Source organism: Dendropsophus ebraccatus, chromosome 7, assembly GCF_027789765.1.
Source record: "Dendropsophus ebraccatus isolate aDenEbr1 chromosome 7, aDenEbr1.pat, whole genome shotgun sequence".
NCBI classification, from domain to species: Eukaryota; Metazoa; Chordata; class Amphibia; order Anura; family Hylidae; genus Dendropsophus; species Dendropsophus ebraccatus.
The window spans coordinates 26,065,015-26,080,180 of NC_091460.1; the positions used below are offsets into that span (position 1 = coordinate 26,065,015).

Below are 15,166 nucleotides of genomic sequence, written 5' to 3' on the forward strand. Positions count from 1 at the left end.
CGTAGGAAACCATGTCAGTGCACACTATGAAGCGAGCGGCTCCGGCCGCTTGCTTTATAGTGTGCTATGGGGAGTTCTGAAGCGGCCGCGCGCTTATGCACCTGCATCAGAACTCTGCGGCCGGAATGATCGGCCGGCGTGTGAACATGGCCTCAATGTGTTAGTGAGTGTTCAGACCTTGACCCATAAAGACTCTCGATAAGGCTCTATGACATAGCAAAAGTACTTTTACCCCTTCAGGACCGGACCAATTTTGATTTTTGTTTCTTCCTCTTCCCATTATAACAACCTTCCATTTTCCATCTACAGAACCGTATCAGGGCTTGTCTTTTGTTGTGACGACTATACTTTCTAAGCACACCGTACATTTCCCCATAAATTGTGGGGGGTTTCATATGGTTCACTGTGAGCTGAAAAAACAGACCTGTGATCAGTGTTTCTCCGGTCAGTACAATTACAACGCCCAATTTGTATAGACATACCTCCCAACCGTCCCGGATTTCGCGGGACAGTCCCGTTTTCGGGGTGCTGTCCCGCAGTCCCGGAACGGCCCCCGTGTCCCGCATTATATGTATCCCCAGCGAAAAAACAATAAACCAGTAACTCACCTGTCCTCCGGTCCCAGCAGCTCCTCTCCCGGCAGGCCGCGCACTCCCGTCATACTCCGGGGCGGGCAGCAGGGTACAGAGACACTGACTGTACCGGAAGTGACCTGCAGCCTCTATCAGGAATCACTTCCGGTACAGTCAGTGACTCTGTGCCCCGCTGCCCGCCCCGGAGGATGACGGGAGTGCGCGCTCTGCCGGGAGAGGAGCTGCTGGGACCGGAGGACAGGTGAGTTACTGGTTTATTGTTTTTCGGGTCGGGCCGCACAAATCGGGGATTGGCTACTATGTGGGGCGTTATATGGGGGATTGGCTACTATGTGGGGGGATTGGCTACTATGTGGGGCACTATATGGGGGATTGGCTACTATGTGGGGCACTATATGGGGATTGGCTACTATGTGGGGCACTATATGGGGATTGGATACTATGTGGGGCATATATGGGGGATGGGCTACTATGTGGGGCATATTTGGGGGCATTGGCTACTATGTGGGGCACTATATGGGGGATTGGATACTATGTGGGGCATATATGGGGGATGGGCTACTATGTGGGGCACTATATGGGGATTGGCTACTATGTGGGGCACTATATGGGGATTGGCTACTATGTGGGGCACTATATGGGGGATTGGCTACTATGTGGGGCATATATGGGGGCATTGGCTACTATGTGGGGCATATATGGGGGATTGGCTACTATGTGGGGCACTATATGGGGGGATTGGCTACTATGTGGGGCATATATGGGGGATTGGCTACTATGTGGGGCATATATGGGGGATTGGCTACTATGTGGGGCATATATGGGGGATTGGCTACTATGTGGGGCATAAATGGGGGATTGGCTACTATGTGGGGCATATATGGGGGCATTGGCTACTATGTGGGCACTCTATGGGGGTTTGGCTACTATGTGGGGCACTCTATGGGGGATTGGCTACTATGTGGGGCACTATATGGAGGGATTGGCTACTATGTGGGGCACTATATGGGGGCATTGGCTACTATGTGGGGCACTATATGGGGATTGGCTACTATGTGGGGCACTCTATGGGGGATTGGCTACTATGTGGGGCACTCTATGGGGGATTGGCTACTATGTGGGCACTATATGGAGGGATTGGCTACTATGTGGGGCACTATATGGGGATTGGCTACTATGTGGGGCACTATATGGGGGCATTGGCTAGTATGTGGGGCACTATATGGGGGCATTGGATACTATGTGGGGCACTATATGGGGATTGGCTACTATGTGGGGCACTAAATGGGGGCATTGGCTACTATGTGGGGCAATATATGGGGGCATAGGCTAGTATGTGGGGCACTATATGGGGGCATTGGATACTATGTGGGGCACTATGTGGGGGCATTGGATACTATGTGGGGCACTATGTGGGGGATTGGCTACTATGTGGGGCACTATATGGGGATTGGATACTATGTGGGGCATATATGGGGGATGGGCTACTATGTGGGGCATATTTGGGGGCATTGGCTACTATGTGGGGCACTATATGGGGGATTGGCTACTATGTGGGGCACTATATGGGGATTGGATACTATGTGGGGCATATATGGGGGATGGGCTACTATGTGGGGCACTATATGGGGATTGGCTACTATGTGGGGCACTATATGGGGATTGGCTACTATGTGGGGCATATATGGGGGCATTGGCTACTATGTGGGGCATATATGGGGGTATTGGCTACTATGTGGGGCATATATGGGGGATTGGCTACTATGTGGGGCATATATGGGGGATTGGCTACTATGTGGGGCATATATGGGGGCATTGGCTACTATGTGGGCACTCTATGGGGGTTTGGCTACTATGTGGGGCACTCTATGGGGGATTGGCTACTATATGGGGCACTCTATGGGGGCATTGGCTACTATGTGGGCACTATATGGGGATTGGCTACTATGTGGGGCACTATATGGGGATTGGCTACTATGTGGGGCACTATATGGGGGCATAGGCTAGTATGTGGGGCACTATATGGGGGCATTGGATACTATGTGGGGCACTATGTGGGGGCATTGGATACTATGTGGGGCACTATGTGGGGCACTATGTGGGGGATTGGACACTATGTGGGGCACTATATGGGGGCATTGGATACTATGTGGGGCACTATAATGGGGGATTGGATACTATATAGGGCATTTTTGGCGGGATTGGATACTGTATAAGGCACTATTCAGTCAGCAGCATGTGGTGACTGTAGGGGAGTGGCTATGGAGGGTTGCTATGGGGGGCGTGGCTATGGAGGGTTGCTATGGGGGCGTGGCTATGGAGGGTCGCTATGAGGGCGTGGCTATGGGGACCACGGCACACATGTCCCTCTTTGCTCTTTGCAAAAGTTGGGAGGTATGGTATAGACTTCACCATACCACTTCCCCTGGCAGAGTCCCGAAGTCCCACTGCTCTTAGAGTAAAGAATCCCTTCCTGTGCTGGTGTACACACCATCCTTTATTTATGTGGTATAAATAGATCACTGGAGACATCTCTGTATATTTATACATAATCATTGGGTCACCCCCTGAGCAGTCTTTTTTTTTTTTTTTTTTTTTGTTCAATCTGCGTTCTGTAGTTTTCCCATTTAGTTACTCTGGTCGCCCATCTTGGTTCACTCTCCAGATCCCCTATATCTTTCCTGTAGACTGGTGCCTAAAATTTCCCACAATCCTCTATGTGTGGTCTGATTAGTGATTTGTACAATGGTAGAACCTGTTGCCCTTGGTTACAACCACTAGGTTTGGTCACTCAAGCTTCGTTAACTTGCCATTTCCTGATCTGTCCAGTTAGTATTGGCAATTGGTCACTGCACAGGCAGGCAAGAGCAACTGTGGGAAGGTGTGTGCTCTATTACATGGCAACAGCAGGGTCACAGTTCAAAGTGGGAACCAGGAAGTGATCAGATCCATGGGGGAGAAGAACAGTACAGGGATGTAAGTTATTTTACTTACGTGTTATTGTCATTCCAGTAACTTTTGACCAGTTTAAAGTTATTGATCAGACCAGTTCCCACTCTTGATCCCGAGATACAGCCAGGAGTGCACTTCCCAGCTGGAAGGCCATCTCTTTTCTACGCTTCATAGTCTGACTTGATTGACAGCTGTGGAGTGAAGCGCACTGCTGCTCACTCAACCCATCTGTATCTGGGGATTGCAAAGGGTCTCATGGAGTTAGTAACTTTTCTCATGTCTGCACTCCTTTACATACACAGTATGTATATAGAAGATACAAATCTTTTTTTCTTTTCACCAACTTTGCTTCATAGGACAACCCCTTATCTCATTCCCACATATTATTGATATCCTATTGATGTGGTGTTTTTACTGCAATAGGGTGCAGTGGTACAGCCAGGTTTTTGGTACGGGCACAAAAATTATACTGTCAGTATTAGGTGGAGACAACATCCTGGATCAGAGTTATCTCTGCTCTCAGCCATTTAGTTTAGATGTCCAAATCATTACCAGTCATTCCATCTATGAAGTTTGACTGTGAAAAGTGTATTCAAGAATAACTGCTTAGGCAGGTACTAATAACAACAAAAAAAACCTTATACTCACCTTTCCTGCTCCCCCACTATCCTGCCGTATTGCAATTTCAAGGTCAACATGTAGAAATGCCCATCAGCCAATCAGTGGCCACAACCTTCACTCCTCAGTCACTGATTGGTCGCAGGACTGAAGCACTGTGATAGCTGTGGCAGACTGGGACATGAGGAAGGTGAGTATAGGGTTTTTGTTTGTTTTTTTTAGCACCTTCCTGATTACAAAGATTAAAAAAGCTACTTCCCTGAATCCCCCTTTACTCATCATGGTGTGTATGTGTGGACACAAAACCCAAAGGAGGGAGATAAGGCGTGCCATTTGAGGCAGATGATATTGTGCAATCCCAAGTGTGAGATCTACAATGCGGTGGTATTTATAGTATATCTGCCGAGGACCATCAGCTCTACTCTCTAGGAAAACCAGGACCAAAATAAACCTGTCCTATCGCAGAGCTTAAGGCCGAGGGGCGCAGGAGGATTGACAATGCTGAAGGGAACAATCAGGCTAGAAATTTCCCACATCTCCCATCACTCATCCCCTTCATCCGCACCAGGACACTGCGTCCACATCACAGAGGGCCTGGGGTATTAATAGGACAGGGAATAGGTGAAGCCTTAGCACGGCCATTGTAGGAGCAGATAAGGGGGCACATTCCAGGGCTGGGGACTGTATCCAACACATGCCATGCCCTGCCCGACCTGACTGGCATCTCTGATGTTACTTTGGGTTTTTACTGATACTTATTTGCGGCCTTTAATATAAAAAGGGTCTGCCCCCCCCTTCCTTTATATGGATTTTATCTATCTTTTAATGGTATATTATAGTCAGGATAAGGCTCGGGGGCAGCCGCATCTGTTAAACCAGTAATATAGTTAAAGTCACCCTTGAGCACCATTTAAAAGGTTAAATCTACATAGTAACCTTGCAAAGAATTTGCTTTATTTATCTTGCGTTATTATTGAGGCTTGTCATATCTTACACAGCAGTCACATCCGGAGCAGCATTCAAAATTCTTCTGGATGACCGGATGAGCCACCAGAGAGAGACGAACTGGAAGAGTGCTTACTCGGCTTTTTCCGGCAGCTCCTTAGGAATGAATATAGCCACGGGTCACATGCCGCACCCATGGCTTTATTCATAACAACAAAGCCGGGGACAGATACAGAGATCGGCATGGGGTTCGGAGGTCAGACCCCCTGCAATCTCTTACTTTTCCCTTATCCTTTGGATAGGGGAAAAGTTTCTTTTTCCCAGACAACCTCTATAAGCAAAACCGGAGTTTCTACTCTACCTCTACTTGAGAGAGTTGTGAGCATGCTCTGTTTGTGTGTCCAGTGTACACAGCACAAGCAGAAAAGTCAGTTGCAAATGTGAAAATAGAATAATAAAATCTGCACTTATGTAAACATGTGGCAGTATTATATTTGTATTGCTATACATAGGAGCCGTATTATAGTAGTGATATCCTTACATATAGAGGGCAGTATTATAGTAGTTATATTCCTGTATATAGGGGCAGTATTATAGTAGTTATATTCTTGTATATAGGAGGCAGTATTATAGTAGTTATATTCCTGTATAAAGGAGCAGTATTATAGTAGTTATATTCTTGTACATAGGAGCAGTATTATAGTAGTTATATTCTTGTATATAGGAGCAGTATTATAGTATATTCTTGTATATAGAAGTATTATAGTAGTTATATTCTTGTACATAGGAGCAGTATTATAGTAGTTATATTCTTGTACATAGGAGCAGTATTATAGTTATATTCTTGTATATAGGAACAGTATTATAGTAGGTATATTCTTGTATATAGGGGGCAGTATTATAGTAGTTATATTCTTGTATATAGGGAGCAGTATTATAGTAGTTATATTCTTGTATATAGGAGCAGTATTATAGTAGTTATATGCTTGTATATAGGGGGCAGTATTATAGTAGTTATATACTTGTATATAGGAGCAGTATTATAGTAGTCATATTCTTGTATATAGGGAGCAGTATTATAGTAGTTATATTCTTGTCTATAGGAGCAGTATTATAGTAGTTATATTCTTGTATATAGGAGCAGTATTATAGTAGTATATAATAAAAACAAACAGTACACACATAAACAGACATAAAATACTTTATTGTTATCTAGCAATACATTGGAGTTAAGTGTAAAAATCAGATTTGCACAACGGCAAGTAAAAACATTAAAAGTAATATAAAAATAAATGGAAAGGTCATTTCATAACATCTCTCTATACTAAGTCGTAATAAATACAATAGTTATAGCAAAAGCTGCAATCACACGGTTCAGTTTTACTGAAGTTACAGTAGTGTCTGTGGACGAGAGTAAAACACCTTAAAATCAAGTAAAATAGTTAAAATCTGACACAAAATAAAATAAAGTGAATTTGGCACACCGTGGAGGGAGAGCTCAGCGTGTTAGCGCCTCACAGTGGTGAACAGACTGTAGCTACATCTCACTAGTGTTCTGAGGTAAAAATAAAAATCTAGAACTCAATATATCTCTAACTCACAGTTTTTAAATCTCCTAAAGATTTTCCCTTTTTGTGAATACCAGCGGGTATCCAACAATGTGAACAAAATGTGCAAAATAATACAAAAAGAAAATAAAAAAAAATCTGAAAAAATATCTTTCATGGGACGGTTATGTTCCACATTGCGCTTCTCCCATTCTATATATGGCAGGCTTTCTGGAACATGGCCAGGTTCACACTCCACGCTTTAATTTTTTATTATCTTTTTTTTTTTTCTCCAGAAAAAGCAGGATTAGGTCCCATAGAAGGGCAGCAGCGCTTCATGTGAAGCTAAACCTAATTCACACCCCAGCTCCACTTCTGAACATCCTTCTATTAATTTAATCTGAAAACTATAATATTGAGTTACTCTGCACCACTGATCTCAAGTTGGATCACATTGTATACTCCATTTACATCCAAAGCTGCAGTCACCATAAATCAGATCTGTCATGTTTAGAGCTCAGGTGTCAAGGAGGCCTTTGCTGAGTCACAGCATGCATGCTTGCCCACTTCACCACCTGTCCTTGCACAGTATGATTGATATACAGGTATCAGCTTTCTACAATGAGCCCTGTATGTTAATCAGTGAAAGCAGCGAGGGGTAGGGAAGGAGGAGGCATGCATGCTGTTGCTTGGGTATGCCTCCTTGACACTTGAACTAGAGCTGCAGTTACCAACCTGCTGGTGCCTCCCTGAAAACCATGAGCAGGATGCGGACACACACACAACGTCCATCCACAACAAACTCCTTCATTATATTATTGCATTGTTGAAAGGACCCTTGAACAGAAGAAGGCAGCAATAAGATCAGAACTAGCAAAATATTTAATGCAGCTTTAGATGTGTTCAGAGTTAAAGATAAGTAATGCCAAGTATGAGACTCAAAATCAGTACAAAGAATTAAAGCAAAGCAATTTTGTAGTTAAATGATGTTCAAAAGTGGCGTTACGAACGGGATAACCATTAGTGCATAACCGTCCCTTCTGCCCCCATAACTTCAGCAACTCTTGACACACTCATTCTGTGATAAAAACACAAGCTGCCAAAGGTAAGGTCAGCAAAGCATGTAAACTCCTTGAGGACGCTATGTGCGGCCAGGTCACCGCAACAGTGTAATGGCACTTCATTCATTCAGTCGTTTTTACGAATTCAATGTACGCAGATTTACAGCCGTGAAATACCCACCTATCGCTTCTATATGGAAATCTCCTCTGCGCTGTTACAGTATATACAATACTATATTAAAAAAAAAAAATCAGTTTGGAAACCAACTGAGATTCATCCCGCGAGCATCGCTCTCAGTTGTTTTTTTTTTCTTTTTACAATCCTATTCTAAAACTTCAGTCCCCAAAGAGTTTTTCCTAATTTTTTAAAAAAATTCCTATACATATAGAATGTGCTGGAAACATCCATAAAATAATCGGAGGAGCGCGTTTTATAACCTTTCACCAGCGCCGTTAACCCCTTAAAATCCCGGGGTGAGGATCTATTGGAACTGATAGGTGCAGCTCGCAGGCTACTTGTGCTGTGATTGGAAGGCACCGCTGTCTCACCTGGAATAGCACCGTCACAGTCTCCTATAATTTATACATATTTTAAAAAATGTAGTAAAAAAAAAAAATATTTATGAGGTAAGCGGATCGATACAGCGAAGTATCGGAAAATTTCCTTTTTTTTCTCAATAGATTTGTAGTACCAGTCTGGTGAAAGGTATACAACAGCTACAAACTATACAAAGTGCACTAGATTTTCAATGGGTTGTGTCCCTTTAAAAACCAGCTAATGTGTGCTCATCATTAAAGCCAACCCGCTGCCTATCGGTAGCGCTGAGGCGTTGTGTGCCTCGCGCCTCCTCACTATAAAGGTGTAGGCAATGGGTTCAAATTTCTAAATTCTTTTCAGCTTGATCCGTTTTTTATATGTTCGGACAGGAATAAAACGTCCGAACGTCAAAATTTTTTTAAAAGCTGCATTTGTTTGTAAAGAGATCAGTGAGCTACGTATTTTATTTTGCGTTTTAGTGGTCGAAGATGATACGCAAGACACCGTCTATACAACCCGTGTCTCTATGATTAAACTACAACGCTCTATTCTACGTCAGTATGGCTTTCACAAAGCGTAATATCCTCCTTTAGGGACTAGCAGTGCGGACGCAGAACGACGAGACATAATAATTGTTAAAGCCTAACTCAATGGTATCAACAGTGCTAATATACAATCCTTGTTCGGTTCTCTAATGCTGTCCCTTTAAGCTTTAACACATCAAGTTACCTAGCAACTTCTCAACTTCCTGTCTGGGTGACCACTATTTTACTGCATGAAGTAGTGGTCGCACGGAGCTCTCCACGGTACACATGGTTATTGAGTTGTTGGACATAGGCAACACTCGCTCCCTTTCAATATGCCTTAAAGGGGTTATCCAGCACTGTGTGGTTTGCAATTAAGCTCCATTTACTTCAATGGAACTGAGTTTCAAACCCCACCCAATCTGGAGACAAGCATGATGCAAAGTGGCCATGTTTTTGTAGCACTGGATAACCCCTTTAAAAGGGAACCCATCATGCCCATCTTTTCAAGGTGGACAACCCTTATAAGTAGACAAGCACCCTATGCTCCACCTTGGATATCATACAAGTAGACTGTGCCATATTCCCTATCAAGGTGCCTGATGGGAAATAGGAAGCATTCAGCCGAACAATGCAAGGTCAGGCCTTAAATTCACCATTATTACGTCAATCTTTATAGGGTTAATCAATGCCACTTCCAAAGAAGAGCCGGAGAACCCACATAATGCCAATCTTCTACCAGTCAGGTGGTGGTCTCAGACCTCTACCAATATTTTTGCCGCCCTAGGTACATGTAGAACATTCTATAAAACTCCATATACCGTCTGCTAATCCCTATCCATTCTAAGAGGCACTGTATCATTCAAGTCCATGCATAGATAAATCACATTACTAAGAGGTCACAACATGGCGGCTTGTTCTCAGACAGGCCACCACGTTCCAGCCCCCGAAACACAAATCATTAACAGATCTAAATCTACTTCACAATACACTATATCATCTCAAGTCTTAATATGGTAGCAATAAGAGCCACTGTCCTATATGTGAACTAAAAGAAACAGAAATATCACAAGAACACGCAAAGGGTAACAAATGATGAACTGGAGCCATGGTTAGAGAGCCATGAAACACAGCAGCAGCCATTTTTTTTCTTAAAGGGGAATACCAATCTTAAGATCCACTAGATAGGGAATAACAAGCTGATCGGTGGGGTCCCTGGAATGAAGGTTCAGTTCAAAGCTCAGGATCATTGGGTCCCATTAGTCAGATCCTCGCTGACCAGCTTATTACCTTCTATCCTATGGACAGGAGATAGTATCCTAAGCTAAGAATACCCCCTTTAAGTGTCTATGGAGGCAACTTTGCTTCAGCTAAAACTCCCCTTGACAATTGCTTCACAGAAGACAGTAGGCACACTGGACCCGCCTCCTTGTCTAATAACGTTCCTAAGCCCCACCCCAGCTTAAGATAAAATATCCCTTAAAAAAACATGGCTGTGTTCCTATATACGGCATAAGTCAGACTTCTACAGTAACCATGGCTCCGTATGCCCCAAGGTGAAGACGATTTCTTGTTTTTGGAAGGATAGGAACGTCTTCAGGAATAAACCCTGGAGAGACATTCTGAAATGCTTCCCCCTCTAAGGAAACATTTCCGATATGTTAAAGCAAAACATTCCTCCGCTTTCAACTCAATTGTAGATTTTCGTTTTTTAAACGACAAAAAAAATAAATAAAAATATGATGAGTAACTGTGGGAATAGGTATATACCGCCTTAAATGTCTCCTGTGTATAGATGACTGCGGATCCGGATTCAGAGGGGCAGCAGATAATAGTCCTAAAAAAGTCCTAAAATAACCAATGACTCTGTCAATAGGAGACAGCTGCACTACGATGCCCCGCGGGGTCTACATTACAGCAGATCCGGCATCTGCTCTACATCCCGGCGGTGATCCCACACGTGGCAGAAGTTACAAGGTATCGGGTTCATCATTGTGAATAATTACTGCTACATAAGTACTAACAATCAGAGACTCACAGCTCGGTGCGGAGGGTAACACAAAGAGAACAAAGGTATACCATAGCTCAGCGCATGGAAGTCAGGAGGAGGGGAGGGGGTATAAGGATTGGACTGGTCAAAGTATGTCAAATCCCCGTATCCCACAATGACATGAGATTGAAATGTGCAAAGGCCAGGGATATATATTAACATCTGCTACAGATTATTTTATTGGTCTGATGCATCTATAAAATGAAGCAGTGTTGCAATATAGGTTTAAAAAAAAATAAAAAAATAAAAGTATGTATACAGCTCCTCTGAGGACCTGTGTGTCTCCATGGCTACAGACTACAATCACATCCTGTGTAGTCTGGTCCTGCAGTAATGTGTTAACATGTTACCGTCATTTGGTCAGATATGTCAAAAGTAACAGATAGCACTGGGTCTTGCTGCTGAGTCCTGGGGTAATCCCAATACACAGGAGAGGGGTGTGCGTTACAGTGCATGTCTCTCCTATGCTGTTAGTCAAATCAGACTTGTTCACTACAGTCTATGAAGCGAACCAGTTGAATTTAATTGACAGCAATAGAAAGACACACGCGGCCGTGCACACCAGCCCAGCAGCTGTATCTCAGGAGTGAGACCCGGTGCGATCAGTAATACCTGACATGTCTGTTGACAGGTCATAGGTTACTACAAATGACAGTAGCTCTTCAATCTCCATCTTCAGACAGGAGATTGAATACAACTGCAGGATCTGACAACAGGGAGTTTGTTTGTAGTCTGTTACCATGGAGACCCACAGATTTCTACTGGAGCTGTAGACACAAAAGAAATAATTTTTAAGGGTACAAACCCACACGCCGTATACGCAGCAGATACGCAGATTTGATGCTGTGTTCAGTTATTTAGATCTAATCTGCTGTGTATTTGCTGCGTATCGCAGCAGTAAATACGCTGCAAATACGGTGTGTGGGTTTATACCCTAACAAAACTAACTGCAGACTTACGTCATCGTAATTTTTGATGCAAACTGAGCAAAAATGTAAACTTTTAACGCTTAATGGTCACCTGGACATGAGCCTTTCTTTCCCAATAAGAACAGGGTGCATGGAGTGTTTCCCTATCCAGATCTACGACTTAAGGAGAGGAGGGACATCTACAGGCAACACAGACCACCCACAACAACATAAGGCGGGCAGCCGATTTGAGGGCACGAATGTAGTGTATATAAAATCAGCAGCAATGAAGGGTGAAATGACGGGAATGTTAGCTCCGCCCATTACATGGCTGCCTCCCATGTTAGGGCTCATTGGGTAGGAGAAGTAGAAGAGGCTTTTATCCTTCCCCCATATTGCTGAAGTAGAATGGCTTATAAAATCCTATTACGGAGAGCAAATAGGAATGAAATACAACACTGTAACATGAAAGACATTCACCTAACGCTGCAACATGTGACTTTGGGGCCTGCACCATGGATATTGGTGACATCCAATCAGATATATAGTCACTAGTATTTCTGCATCATAGCGTTAGAATATCAAGGGGGAGGGGGCAAGAACTGGTCTATGCAGCTCCGGGCATATAATGGAAGCCCATCATCATCATCATCTCATCCAGTCAATACCTTGACCTCAACAAGCAACCTGTAGGAGTGAATGGAGACAACAAAGCTGCAGAACTTTCTCCATTCATTTCTATAGAGAAGGGGTAGGGAACCTTGGCTCTCCAGCTGTTGCAAAACTACAACTCCCATCATGCTTGGAAAGCCAAAGCTTTAGCTGTCCAGACATGATGGGAGTTGTAGTTTTCCCACAGCTGGAGAGCTAAAGTTCCCTATCCGCCGCTATAGAGGGTTATGCGAAAAAAGTTGCAGACGCAAAGTGCATCTCCATCCGGACCAGTGAACAGCTGCGGACGCAACCAGGTCCTCAATAACCAAGTGCTGCATTAAGATGTGATAGGAGTTGGCCAGACAGCTCTGGAGTCCGTAAGGGAATCAGCCGCGTTCCTGTGAACAGACTGAACACATAAGGTGCATATTAAATTACGACTCCACCCCCTACCCAACACCTCCGAATAAGAAGCAGATTGTGGGAGAAGACTAATGGCTTGTAAACAGGAGAAAGACGCCGCTCGCAGATGGTTACTGTGGTTCTGCAGTCGTTTCACTAATGGCGACTAATGGCGAACGTTACATCAATGAGACGGCGGAGCGCTCACAGCTTCTGGCCAAAGACGTCGTAATACTCCTGCTGCTCCAGCTCCCGGTTGTATTTCTCAATCTCTTTGTTTGCTTCGATGACATAATCGTATATGAACTGATCCATCACTGAGGGCCAGGAGTCAAGGGAAAGTCTGGAGTATAAAACTAGACAACATGGCTGCCCTTATAATGTCAGAGGATGGGAGGAGATCGGTAACTCAGTATAGGTTATCTTCTGTAAGACTGTCTGAGCTTTAAGGGTTACTCCGGCATAAAATGTTTTCTTTCAAATTAACTGGTGTCAGAAAGTTATACAGATTTGTAACTTACTTCTATTTAAAAATCTTCAGTCTTCCAGTACTTATCAGCTGCTACATGTCCTGCAGGAAGTGGTGTATTCTTTCCAGTCTGTCCATGTCCAGAGCAGTAGCAAATCCCCATAGAAAACCTCTCCTGCTCTAGACAGTTCCTGACATGGACAGAGGTGGCAGCAGAGAGCACTGTGTCAGACTGGAAAGAATACACCACTTCCTGCAGGACATACAGCAGCTGGTTAATACTGGAAGACTGAAGATTTTTGAATAGAATTAACCCCCGAATAGCCTCAATATACATTAATAGAGGGAATGGAAGGTGTCTGGGAAAAGCCAACCCTACTAAACAGAATGAAATTCTATGCCAGGGCCCGCCCATCTATACGGCAGTGATGTCCCAGGATGGATTATGACAAGGCCTGTGCCTATGGGGGAAATTATCATGATTAATAAATGAGTGGTCAAGAGAAAAGCATAAGGATACACGGATGGTAATCCATCTTCTCTCCAAGGAAATTCACAAACTGGGTTCCATTGTAGAAATATCCCTCAGGAAGAGGATCCAGGTGACGCTTGGCCTATAGGTACAACCAGAGATGAGAGAGATGGTTCATAGTATGTATAACATAGATATATAGATAGATAGATGATAGATAGATAGATAGACAGACAATCAGATAGATAGATAGATAAATAGATAATGCAGTCTTACATGTATGTTCCGGATCTCCTGTATAGTCAATGATCTTCTTGTTCTTAAAGCCTTTTTCTGCGGTTTCTATATCAGATGGAATACAGTAGTGTTATTATAACCTGACACCTGTACATACATATAGGGGATGCTGGGGGAGGGGTACCTCCTCACCTGCTTGGCACATTGCCGCAGCCAGTCCTTGACGTCGTCCTCCTTGAGGCCGCAGCCTGTGAACACCAGGACGCACTGCTGATGGATGGCGCTCTCCCTCAGGTCATGCCGCGGGTCGGGCGGGGGTGTGGGTCCTTCCACCAATGGGATTAGGCTCAGAGAGTTGGTCACCGAGTTGTGGCACACTTCCACCATCCGCTCAGAGTCTAGTAGTGTAGAGGAAGGTAATTCTTACTGTCTTGTCAGTAGTTATAGAAGGTGAAGGCTGACGGTGCCGCCACAGACAGGGGAGAGAGTCCCTAAGTGTCACTTACCTGAAAACTTGACTCGTCCCACGATATGATAAATGTTCCCTGTAAAAGGGAACGACTTCATGGAGGACTTTATGGCTAAATGAAAAGAACAAAAATATCACAAACCAATGAACCCTGAAGCTGTCATAGAGGACAAGGCATGCTGGGAGTTGTAGTCCTGATGTAGATACCAGGTTAGGGACCGATGTCTAGTTGTAAGGTTCCCTTTAAGAACATGTTCCTACTCACTTTTACACCTTGTCATAAAGCGAGCCTTCTCCAGCGGGCGACTGAACCACAGACAGACACGATCCACCCTCGGAGAGACGGGTCCGGCGGAGAATTTCCCATCATGCCTGCAATTCAATCAGAAAACCTCTAGTTCTTGTCACTTTATAAGTTTTGCATTCTGTAACCTAATGAGACTTTTCTCAGCCTGGCGGCTTCTTAAGGCGGATCTCCCAAGGATCAGATCAGTCCGCACAGACAAAGCCGAGAAGGTTTCCGTCCCTGCGTGTGGAGTGGGAGCGGGACTAATCCTGAAGAGGAGTTTATCGGCTTCACAGCAGCGCTCGCGTATTCATCACAATCAGCCACCCCCAGAGGAATTACAATAAATCCCGAGGAACCGCGAGGAGACCATTATACAGCAAAGCAAATCTTTATTTATGAGGCTGATCCTAGAAATGCTGCAAGGAGCCAACGCCAACC

General features: G+C 44.2%; 1 protein-coding gene across 2 annotated transcripts in view; it reads right to left on the reverse strand.

Moving 5' to 3' along the window:
- Positions 1–12,594: 12,594 nt before the first annotated feature.
- Positions 12,595–15,166, reverse strand: part of DNAAF9 (dynein axonemal assembly factor 9) — a 57,112-nt gene continuing 54,540 nt past the window's right edge. For both annotated transcript variants that reach the window (XM_069976326.1, XM_069976327.1), the window contains 6 exons: positions 14,705–14,811; positions 14,477–14,551; positions 14,163–14,368; positions 14,010–14,075; positions 13,782–13,875; positions 12,595–13,109 (listed from right to left, as the gene is read on the reverse strand). In XM_069976326.1, the coding sequence (XP_069832427.1) occupies positions 12,997–13,109; positions 13,782–13,875; positions 14,010–14,075; positions 14,163–14,368; positions 14,477–14,551; positions 14,705–14,811 (661 nt within the window). In that variant the 3' untranslated portion in view covers positions 12,595–12,996. The remainder of the gene's footprint in view (positions 13,110–13,781; positions 13,876–14,009; positions 14,076–14,162; positions 14,369–14,476; positions 14,552–14,704; positions 14,812–15,166) is intronic.